Source organism: Trachemys scripta, chromosome 9 (assembly GCF_013100865.1).
Source record: "Trachemys scripta elegans isolate TJP31775 chromosome 9, CAS_Tse_1.0, whole genome shotgun sequence".
Lineage (NCBI taxonomy): Eukaryota > Metazoa > Chordata > Testudines > Emydidae > Trachemys > Trachemys scripta.
In genome coordinates this window covers 80,767,834-80,780,044 of record NC_048306.1, presented here as the reverse complement: position 1 = coordinate 80,780,044, position 12,211 = coordinate 80,767,834, and the positions used below count along the sequence as shown (strand labels likewise).

The following is a 12,211-nucleotide window of genomic DNA, read 5'->3' as shown; positions in this document are numbered from 1 at the left end:
GTAAATTAAAAAATGTGACACCATTAATCTAGAGAACTTCAGATGACCTGAGTGCAGAGGCAAACAAAGTTTTTCTGCATAAACATTTACATATATTTGCAATGACAAGGTTATGCAGCGAGGAGGAAAGGCTTTTTGTTTCACTTTGTCTTGTGTCAGGTCGTGTCTCACAACACATCAAATATGACATGAAAGAATTCAACATAACATGACCTGACACAAAGAGATGCAAAGTATAGTTGAGGAATGTGGAGCATTGGGGTGAGCAATGAGAAAGAAACAGTTTTAACCACAGAGACATACAGTTAGCTCTTCATGCGTGAGTAGAAATTTGGCACCCAGATTTTTGTTATTTGTGTCCTAAAATACTTTGCCTCATTATTTACTAAATAGGATAATCTGGAATGGATCATTTTTTTTTCACTGATGAAAGGAAGCCTAACATTTATCTTGTCAGTTTAAACTGAGAATGTACAAGGTTTAAAAAGAAGGTAGAAGGTTTTTATTCATACATTCACACACTATATAGAGTGTGCATATAATCCATATCTATGTACAGCTTAAAAGCACAGCTGTATCTTGCTTTGTGGAGGAAGAGTTTGGGGAAATAGTTGTTTGCTATTCACTTCCTTTAGAGCCTTTCATAAAGCAATTACAATAATACAACAAGAAAACACCACCTCACAGCAGCTGGAGTGCAAGGGGAGGGAACCCCCTCAGACAACATTCTTGGGCTAATTCTAAAGAATAACATTTTTAACGTTTTATTTGTCTTTCAGGAACCAGACAGTGAGTAGTAAATAGAGTTGTATAGATATAGAGTTATGCCTTCTCAGAAACTCCAAAGGATGTCCTCAGAGTTGCCATGTCTATTTTCTGTGGGCTAGATGGTGACTCTGACTATGCATCCATGCAAGGGAGCGTAGGGGAGTAAGAACTCCCCTGACACACCAACATGGGCTACCTAGACAATGGGTCCTTATACATACAAGTAAAAAGGGACCCTACACCCACTGACTCCCTCCCCCTCTCCCCACATCCTGGAGTAGGTGGGCAGGAAGGGGTGAGGAATGGGTTGAACGTTATCTTTTTCTCCATAAACACTGGCCAGTGGTCATCTAAACCAGTGTGGCAGAGCGGCAGTCATAACTTGCCACTGGTATAAGACAGCAGCAAATTATTGCTGTTTCCCCCTCCTCTACCCTGAGCAAGGGTGGCATCAGGGAAGGAACTGTGACTCTGAGGTGTGCCTGTGATGCACAGGCCCTACTGGGGCTGTTCCTGAGGTGATGCTGTTGAAACACCACCCTTCGCTCAGGGCTGTGCCTAGAGTCATAATGTAGCTAGGTGTGCTTTAGAATGGCAAGCAGTAACTCATTATAACACCCGGGCTAGCTGTTTTTTAAGTCGGGGTGGATTGTTCATTCATTCATTTGGTTTTTGTGTTAGAACGTTCCTCTTTGTGTGTCTACTGTCTGAAAGCCATGTCAAATCCTGCACATCTCCCATTGATATTCAGCCTGTTACAGTCAATGGACATATAACCTCTATGGACATTGTGGGCAGAGGGTGAAGGATATACATGGCCTTATAAATATAGGCACATTTATAAATGAGAATCTGAGGCATTTTGAAGCAAATAATAATCTTTAACGCCTATGCCGCGCTTTAAATCATCAACGTGATTTTTTTAAAATAGATAATGAAACCATTGTGATGGAGAGGAAACATATATTTCCCTCACTAGAAACTTTATATACCATATATACTCGTTCATTAGCCCGTTCGTTTATAAGCCAACCCTCCAAGATGGTTAGGTAAAAATAGCAAAAACTGTATGACACTTTCATAAGCTGACCCTATATTTCAGGGGTTGGAAAACTTTTGCTCCAGGCCCATCAAGGTAAGCTGCTGGCAGGTCGGGACGTTTTGTTTACTTGGAGCATCTGCAGGCACGCCACTTCCCGCAGCTCCCATTGGCTGGGAACAGCGAACCGCGGCTACAGGGAGCCGAGGGGCTCCATGCTTGCAGACGCTCCAGGTAAACAAAATGACAATGTATTAGATATTCAATGATTCCATAGAATTTAAAATCATCAAATTTTGGTGTAGACCCGTTTATAAGCCAAGCCCCGCTCTTTGATGCATCACTTTTTTACCAAAAATGTTCGGCTTATGAACGAGTATATACGGTATGTTCTTTCTTTCTTTCTTTGGTTGTTTCCCTTAAAAGTAATCTGGATTGACAACCATAACAAGTAGCCTTTTGTGCACACCATGTTCAATATAGAGGATGCACTGGTCTGGAAAACAGCTGAGCTGAAGATGGAGCAGCCAACGGCACCCCTCTTTTTATTGAATATACACTCTGTCTATTATTCCTGGAAGCATTATGGCACTTTACTCATATAATGCTATATTTATATAGAATATAAAAATAAGCTTGGGCAGGTGATTATACTGCTCCTCTCTGGCCTTAAAATCTATGCATCTATTAAAAAGACTTCACACGCTCTACCTTAATATTCAGCTTTATTTACTTCCCCTTAATGAGTTCCATTTGAGAGGTGAGAATGTGTCTGTTTTTTAAAAAAAATCTATACAAACCACCTTTCTGAAACTCTAAATCCTTGGTCATGAAATCATAAATCCACACTTAGCAGTGGAGTTGGAAGTAGTTAAGTGCCAAACTGTTATTGAGGGAGAAAGGTCAACATTGGATGTCCCGGGTCTGTCTTGTGTTGCATTGCTCCAGCAGCTGTGTTCCAGGCACTGGAATAATTGTATTATTTTAGGCAGATGTAAGTGATAGAAAATATCACATTACCAACATTGGTGCTGTGAGATTTGGCTGCACATAAGTAGGAGCAGGACCTAGGTAATTCTTGGTTTGTCCAAAGTGTGAGGATTATTTTTCACAGCATTTTATGTTAATATTAAATAACTTTGCGGCCTCCCTTATGGAAGGACCTAAAGAAGTTAATGATGATTAAACCAATAGGGTTCTTTTAAAAATGTAGAGCTAGGCTGTGACTTGAACTACATAAGCAGTAGAGGAAGTGAGTAGCAAACAACTCTTTCCCCAAACTCTTCCCCGCAAAGCAAGAAGACAGCAGGGAAGTAACTGTGATTCGGGTGTGTCTGAGTCACTCCTGACAGGTGTAGCTCATGTACCACCCTTTCACCAGGATTGTGCCTAATATCTTATTTTTGGATTGGGATTTTCTAAGGGACCTAAGGAAGATAGGAGCTAACTTCCAATGGGGTTTAGGTACCTAACTCCCTTAGGTCCCTTTGAAAATCCTAGTCCTGGCCTTTAATTGGCTCTGTGGAAATGACTCTAAAAAATAAAAATGATTTGAATTTAATAGTGAATGTTATCCTTTGTGTGGGTTTTCAATTCATCCTATAGAATTCTATAGCAGGAATATAAACCTAGAAAGTTGTTATCCTCTATCAGATTCCATGGGACTTTTCATAAGGCGTGATTGGGCCAGTGCAGGTAGCATTTCTCACTTCAGACTCCAAGCATTTTTAAACTGATCTTTTAAATACATGTTATGTGAAGATGTAATTTGCAGGGGAGTTAAATACTGTTGATGATACGATGACAGCGTTGAATAGGAGAAAACAGAGCATAGGTGTCATTTGGGGGAGAAGAGGGCAAAGATCAATCATACAGGGTCATGAGTTTGCTTTTGACATTCTGGGTGCATCTTGGTGGATTATTTGTTGGTTATTCTGTTAAACGTATGCTTCGTTGTACAAGATTATGAATATATTGTGAGGTTGGATAATAAGTTGGGTAGAAATAGGAAGTAGGGGGGATGACTATGCAGTAGTAAGAGTTAGGAGAAGAAAAAATGAAGGGGAGAGGGAACTGTATAGATCGTCCACTCTATGAGACCTACTATACAAAATGGATCCTTCATGAGTAGGGGACTACAACACCTTTCTTCAATCATGGCTGAATATTTTGAGGCAGAAGGGAAATGTGGTCTTGTGGTTTATACAGCAACATTGCAAAACTGATTTTTGGTTTGGAGGAAAAATTGTGCTTCCTTCTGAGATAAGAGAGAGGAAATGAATAACGTCCTCATTATATTTTTCCTCACTAGTTGTAAATCAAGATGGACAACCTCTGATTGAAGGCAAGCTGAAAGAAAAGCAAGTTAGATGGAAGTTTATCAAAAGATGGAAAACTCGCTATTTCACTCTCGCTGGCAATCAGCTTCTGTTTCGCAAAGGAAAATCTGTAAGTTAGAACATCACTTTGGTTTGCTCATTTCCCGCCCCAGCATTACCCTCTCCCTTGGGCTTTTCAAGACTATGATTATTCCATATTCCCCTCACACTACATAGCTAATTTCGGCCAATACTTTGTTGGCTAAGCTTGTGTATGCTGTAGGAGGGTTTATGCCTCTTCCTGTGGAGACAAAGGGTGGGATTTTCAAAGGCTCTCGGTTTTGGCCTGATGCTCTTCTTTTTGAAGTCAGTGGCAACAGTTAGGCAAATGCTGAACACTTTTGAAACTCCCACCCTGCATACTTAGGGTCCAGTTCTGCTCTCAGATAAAAAGATGCAACTTCCGTTAGCTACCTGTAACACAGGTAGATTGTGCCCACCAGCTCTTAAAATCTTTTCAGATTCCCTTAGTTGGTGACCTATGACTAAGAGAGCCTCCAAAGTGAAGGTTTAATTTAGTACCAGGCTATTGTGTCACTAATCCACCTATGCCTTAAGAAATTGCACTGAGTTGAAAAATAAAAATGCCTAAATGCCTTTCAGTCCTGGTTAGCAATTCTTAATTTTGTTGTTCAAGTAAATGTATGGATAAGCAACAGTGAAACTGAATTCTGCACAGGTAAAAAAGCAACCGTTTGCAAAAAGCCTGGAGTACAACAGCAAGGAAAGTATTAATTCCATCTTAGATTCTCAAAAGTGATCAGTGATTTTGGGTGCCAAACTTGACAGACTTTAAAGGGGTTTGATTTTCAGAGAACAGGTGCTCAGCACTTTCTAAAAATCAGGGCCCTCTAAGATTTTTCAAGCTGGGTACTCAAAACAAAATCACTATTGTCTTTAAAGAAAAAAAAAATCTTGGGCTACTTCTCTTGTTTAACTGAATAATCCATACTGACATTATAGCATTCTAATCATCACCAGAAAGGAAATACAAAGTATTGCTGAAAGTGGGATACTAATGCAAGAGTTCTCTGTTTCTCCCAATAAAGGGCTAACTTCTCACTTGTCCCAGTGTATAAATACAGAGTATCTATTCTGAAATTTCAGTGGATTTATACCAGAAGAAGTGAGAGAGAAATTTGGCCCAGTGTATGTAATACTGCAAAATTAATGTCAGTGCTTCTGATTTATTAGACACTCTGAGTGGAAAATTACTTTCTTCATCCCTTAGCAATTGGCATTACCAAATACTTTGCAAAATGGTCTTCTTTGTTTCCAGAGAGGTTCCAAGATAACGGAAGCCTCTTATCAGAGCCTGGCTGAAATTTTGACCCTAAAGCTTAATTTTGCTTCTAAAGAGCTTTTATTACCATCTATAAACAAAATCAAGCGCTCTAAACTCTAAAATGGCTGCTTAAGCCCCTTCCTTTCATGGAGGCAGTACAAAGTTGTGTCTGTGATGCACTTGTGCCTTTCTTGGGCAAATGCAGTCCATCAGAAAGGGGCTAATTCATAAAAGAACATCTCCCTGCACTTCTAGTGATTTCCTAATGTGCTGGTTGGGTTTTAAAGAAAAATTAATCTGTACTTTTATGACCAGTCTATTTTACTATTGCTTGATGTTCACTTTTTTAAATTTGCCAGAATAATTGTCAACTTCCTCACAAGTTGATTGGCCTATAAAAAAATTATTTGATGTATTGGAAGTTAATTAGATATCCTACACTAATAAAGCAACAGGCACATCAGAATGCCTCTAATTCCCATGGGATGTGATTATCGGATGAAAATCAAACCCCTAAGATTGTTTTACTGCTGCTCTCTTTTGTTAATGCAAGAAATGTATATTGTTTGGCAGGCAGAGGAAGGTGGCAGATCAGGTTGTTGAATGGCAGTTTCTTCTCAGCTGTATATTTCATACAGATTAATTTACTTCTTTTTAACTGGTAAAATCAAGAATTTTGAGCTGTTTTAACTGTTTGTAATGGTGATGCACAGTACTAGGCAGGTTTAAGGTACAGTAGCTGTATTCAGGCAAGCATATTTTTCAAGTATTTATGTTATATCCTGTTACTTTTATATGGTTGCTGAAATTAGAGCTAGCCAAAGGTACTGGATTGATATCCCTAGAGACTCGAGGCCTGTCTTTAACCTCAGCATGGGTATAGCATGAGAAATGGCATTGAAAGCTTCCCTGCACAGCCTCACCAGTGTGGCTCAACTCAGTTCTGGAAGGGCTATCTGTAGAGAGAGAATGGGTATTGCAGACTTTTATAGTTGTCCCCTGATTGCAAGGGTGTCTATAACAGTGATGGGCAAATAGAATAATTGGCTGACTAGCATGAGTGTTGGCCATATTTGGGAAGTTGGATATTTTGAAATGTCAAAGTATTTGACTGCATGCACTTGAAAGTGGGGCTGGAGTGGGAGACAGAGGTTACAAGGAATCGAATATATAAATTTCATGAGAGTGCTTCACGTAACTGATGTCTGAATCATAGAATATCAGTGTTGGAAGGGACCTCAGGAGGTCATCTATTCCAACCCCCTGCTCAAAGCAGGACCAATCCCCAACTAAATCATTCCAGCCAGGGCTTTGTCAAGCCTGACCTTAAAAACCTCTAAGGAAGGAGATTCCACCACTCCCTGGGTAACCCATTCCAGTGCTTTACCACCCTCCTAGTGAAAAAGGTTTTCCTAATATCCAACCTAAACCTCCCCCACCGCAACTTGAGACCATTACTCCTTGTTCTGTCCTCTGCTACCACTGAGAACAGTCTAGATCCATCCTCTTTTGAACCCCCTTTCAGGTAGTTGAAAGCAGCTATCAAATTCCCCCTCATTCTTCTCTTCTGCAGACTAAATAATCCCAGTTCCCTCAGCCTTTCCTCATAAGTCATGTGCTCCAGCCCCCTAATAATTTTTGTTGCCCTCTGCCGGACTCTCTTCAATTTTTCCATTTCCTTCTTATAGTGTGGGGCCCAAAACAGATGAGGCCTCACCAATGCCGAGTAGAGGGGAATGATCATGTCCCTCGATCTGTTGGCAATGCTCCTACTTATACAGCCCAAAATGCCGTTAGCCTTCTTGGCACCAAGGGCACACTGTTGACTCATATTCAGCTTCTCATCCAGTGTATCCTCTAGGTCCTTTTCTGCAGAACTGCTGCCTAGCCACTCGGTCCCTAGTCTTAAGCAGTGCCTGGGATTCTTCCGTCCTAAGTGCAGGATTCTGCACTTGTCCTTGTTGAACCTCATCAGATTTCTTTTGGCCCAATCCTCTAATTTGTCTAGGTCCCTCTGTATCCTATCCCTACTCTCCAGCATATCTACCACTCCTCCCAGTTTAGTGTCATCTGCAAACTTGCTGAGGGTGCAGTCCACGCCATCCTCCAGATCATTAATGAAGATATTGAACAAGACCGGCCCCAGGACCGACCCTTGGGGCAGTCTGCTAGATACCAGCTGCCAACTGGACATGGAGCCATTGATCACTACCTGTTGAGCCCGATGATCTAGCCAGCTTTCTATCCACCTTAAAGTGCATTCATCCAGCGCATACTTCTTTAACTTGCTGGCAAGAATACTGTGGGAGACCGTATCAAAAGCTTTGCTAAAGTCAAGGAATAACACGTCGTCCACTGCTTTCCCCTTTGAGAGTCTGAGTTAAGACTCTCAAATCCAGCTGGTGCAACCTCAGTGAAATGCATCATGAACCAAAGGGTTGGGGAGGGGGCAGTCTGGCTGTGCTATTGGTGTCCACCCTAAGAGGTAGGAGATCTCATGTCCCAAAGCTAGATCTGGCAGCGTATGACACTGTCTTGTATGTTATTCCCACAATGGGAACAACGAACAGATGGGAACAGCCTTATCCTGTTACTTAGCACTATGCATTTTGTGGAAAACACCGGTTTAGTTCCCACTGCTTGGAGATATGGGTGCAGTTTTAGTAATGCATGTTTGCATAGATGGTCTGCTCATGGAGAATGCATGCTACATAGCACCCATCAAACTGTAGTGCTGGGCCTGAGATTTTTAAAACAGAAATGAACATCAGCACTGGTGAAGTAGCTAATGAGCTGATAGACACAGGTGCGGTTGTGAGGACTGGCCTAAGTACATGATTTGACATGCTACCAATACCCAGCTTTATTCTGTCTTTTTTATTTTAGAAATCTTTTAGATTTGAATACAAAATCATTCCAAATCAAAATTTTAAAATAGGAGAAAATAAAGATTTTTGCTGGGCTTTTCACCACCCCACACAGTGAGGGTTCCAGTCCTGCATGCCCTCTGCACCTGTATGTCCAGGGAGTAAATGGGCCTTCCCAGATCAGATCATCAAGGTGATCTATGCATCAGTTTACAATAGAGTATATACTATTAAACAGTGCAGTCATAGGTAATGGCTAGTTAAGTCAGTTTTACGTATCCACGTCAGCTGTATGTGGTGTTTATTCTAGTTATTGGAACTGGAAAGTAGTTGTATCTGGTTTAGTACTAAAATCCTACCCCATCCCCCTTTCTCCTGAATTGTTAAACAAGGAGTAGTATTATGTGGATGTTCTCCCTTTACCTCACTGCAGATTTGAAAACATAAACCAGACACAGAAGACGTATTGTGAAATAGCCAGCTGGCTGTGCCTGGGTATTCCTGTAGGCCTGTCACTACCCTTTCCCCTTTAAAATTAACCATGCTAACAATATTTGCTCTGTGCAAGCAATTAGATGGCCAGTGGGTGAAAGGGAGGCAAAGGAAAGTCAGAATCTGAGGACAGATGCATTGCTCTCCACGTCCATGAAAACTACAGTGGGTCCCATACACACAAATCTGCCTGAGGTACTAAACGCCAACTCTCCTTAGCAGCCTGAGGTCACATCTAGTGTTAATGTGTAGCTTATAATAAGAACAAATGCTAGTTTGTGTAGATATGGGCTCGAACATCCAAGTTTGGATTTGAACTCCCACAAGGTTCATTGGTGTTCAGCTCCAGGGTTTTGTTTCAAGTCTATCACTGGTTTGCATCGCCTGGGACACCATGGAAAAATGGATGATTCATCTCCACAGCCTTTGGTCCCAGTGTGGTGCCTGAGTAAATTCCATGGATTCCCTCTGGTCTGATTTAAAGGGTCTACATTGAGGGTACAGCTATTCTGCCTGCCACTGCCCCCTGGCCATTCAGTGGGAATTAATGGTGCTCATCACAACATTAACCCCTGTGCACCAGCCTCTACCTGGCTAGAAGAAGGGATGAAGTTCAGGCAGTGGCAACACAGCTCCCGAGCGAGCCATGCTTGGGTGGATGAGGAACAGGCACTCCATGCTGATGCCACAACATCTCTTGGGTTGGGGACTGATTCCTTGTTAGAAGGCCACAATCCCTGCCTATTCCCTGAGCTCATAAATCCCTCATCCCTGAGAGGATGCTAGCTAGGAATCTCCATGCCTCCTGCAGGTTTTCCATCAGTTAGGAGAACTTACCTCTCCCTACCTTATTTTCCCCATTTATAAAATGGTGCTACTATTTCATTGACCTATTCATATGTATACAATGAACATATTCAGGGCTTTGTGAGCTGTACAATCCTTAAACATATTCACATAAATCTGTCCCCCCCCCCCCCAGTGTGTGGAAACAGTCAACCTTAATAAACTTATTAGGGATATTTATTTCCAACATTTTGCCAAAATATTTACAACACACAACCTCACAGTTATATGATTGAGAGATGAACCAATTAATGTTTGCAAAGTGCACTGAATGTATAAAGAACCATTGGCAGTCTCAGCAGAGCGAATGGCTGGATAGAGAGCTCAGCAACTGAATATTCATAGAGCCTTTGCTCCTCCTGGTCCCTCCAGGGCAGAAGGAGGCACATCCACAGGGCAGTGTAGGGAAGTGGGCACTGATGCTGTCTGGGTTATGAATTCATGGAGCACTTCAGTTTCCCTGTGTGTCCTTCAGGCACCTTTCACAACCATTAACATTGGGGGGTGGGGATTGGAAAGGGGCATAATCACAATCCTATATTGGGGGCAGATGTCAATCCTTTGCAAAAGAGTGGGAGTAACATATGCCAATGCTAAGGGAGGAAAGCTCATGGGTTACTGTGCAATCCTTGCACAAGTAGCCCTAATTGGATTAGTTATGTGACTGAGGCAGGATTATCTAAGGGAAAGTGGCACCCAAATCCTGTTGAAATTCAATGGGAGTTAGGTACTGAACTCCTTTAGGGTCCTTTGCAAATCCCAGCCTCAGTGCTCCCCAAAGTGAGTAAGGGTTGCACAGTCTAAAGCTACTTTGTAGGATCAACAAAAGTTTTCCCTCTGAACTGACCGTTGTGCTCCCTCCCCCACCTCTGTGTTTCAGAAAGATGATCCAGACGACTGCCCCATTGAACTCAGTAAGGTACAGAGTGTAAAAGTTGTGGCCAAGAAGCGCAGAGACCGCAGCCTTCCTCGGGCCTTTGAAATCTTCACCAACAATAAGACCTATGTTTTCAAGGCCAAAGACGAGAAGAATGCTGAAGAGTGGCTTCAGTGCATCAATGTAGCCGTAGCACAAGCTAAAGAAAGGGAAAGCAGAGAGGCAACCACGTATCTGTAAAACCGTCAGCCTAACACTGAGCTTTTGCATCTGCCTTTGAAATGCAAAGATACTTCATCCTGTTTATCACAGAACCAAACAAAGTGATAAGAAACAAACCTTATTTGTGGGAGTAGTCCCTGTGGATTCAGTGGTTTTGGCTACTGCAGGGAACGCTCAAGTGAGTAATGGCTGCAAGATCAGGCCCGTAGACAGTTACCATTGGCAACAAAGTAGCTCAAAGCAACTCATCTAATTGCTATAAAGTGAATATCTTTCCGACGGTGACTTTAGTTTACAGCTGATGTGGTGAAAGAGGCTCCTTTTGAACATACATGGAATTTACATAGCAAATTCTATATTTTGCAGCATATTTTATTGTTAGATGATATCGGTAGCAAATGATATTGAGAAACTAATCTGACAGACACTGGTACACAAAAGCTGCCCTGTAGCACTATTTTTCAGTATGTATATATTTACATTTTTCTCACTTTGTTACGTAAGCAGCTAATCTAGAATGTTAACCCCTGCAAAGTAAAGTGGTTTATGTAATAAAATCCAGCATTCCAAGCTATTTTTGCCTATCCTTTTAAGGTGACTTGATACAGGCTGAAGTGTATATATGTGATTATATCGTGATGGTGGTGGTGGTATCTCATTTTACCCTCTGCTAAAAGCAGCAAAAGAAAATCTCTTGCAGGTAGTAACATTTGCAGAGATTTCAAAGTCCAGACATTTCCAAAAAGGCCATTTTCATGGGGAAAAAAGTTTCAAATGAAACATTTTGAACTGCTTTAATCATTATTCTTTTAAAAGATTTGTGTCTTTGGTTTGATGAGAGAAAGAGTCCATAGTATATTTTCAAATGTTTCTTGCAAATGCAAAGGTATTACAAAGCCAGAAGTACATTCAGCTTTGCAACGGATCCTCTATTTTATATGGCTTCTAATAGGTCAATGTTTGGTCAGTTTGTTTAGGTTTCAAATCATAGGCATGGCCTGAGGCGAAATGGGTAAATGCTAAGGGTGCAATTCAAGCCATTATGATAAAGTAAGACTTAAGTGATTTCAATGTCAGAGATCAATATGCTAAGAGAAAAATTGAAGATAAGGTGAAAACACAGTGCTGTGTCAATTGAGAATATGAAGAACTGTAAGGCACTGAAGGATCAAACCAATGACCTGGAAAATAAATTTAGATTAAAATATATTGGGCCTAACTTATGTCTGGCGCATTGTCACTGAAGCCAATGGAGTTGCACCCAGGATGGCCTGGGTTCATGATAGTCCCCAAAGGCATGAAGATAGGATAAGCTGAAATATTTTCTTTCCAGTAGTTATGAAGGTGTTGGAGATGGATTACTATAATTCCTTCTTCAGTGTACCATGGAGCTTGGCATCCCTAGAAAGCCCAGTTCGACAACAATGTTAAAGACCA

General features: G+C 41.4%; 1 protein-coding gene across 3 annotated transcripts in view; it reads left to right on the top strand.

Moving 5' to 3' along the window:
• Positions 1–11,955, top strand: part of VEPH1 (ventricular zone expressed PH domain containing 1) — a 143,106-nt gene extending 131,151 nt beyond the window's left edge. For 2 of the 3 annotated variants that reach the window (XM_034782302.1, XM_034782301.1), the window contains exons 13-14: positions 4,119–4,255; positions 10,556–11,955. In XM_034782302.1, the coding sequence (XP_034638193.1) occupies positions 4,119–4,255; positions 10,556–10,792 (374 nt within the window). In that variant the 3' untranslated portion in view covers positions 10,793–11,955. The remainder of the gene's footprint in view (positions 1–4,118; positions 4,256–10,555) is intronic. The other variant, XM_034782303.1, reaches the window with a different exon arrangement.
• Positions 11,956–12,211: the final 256 nt, after the last annotated feature.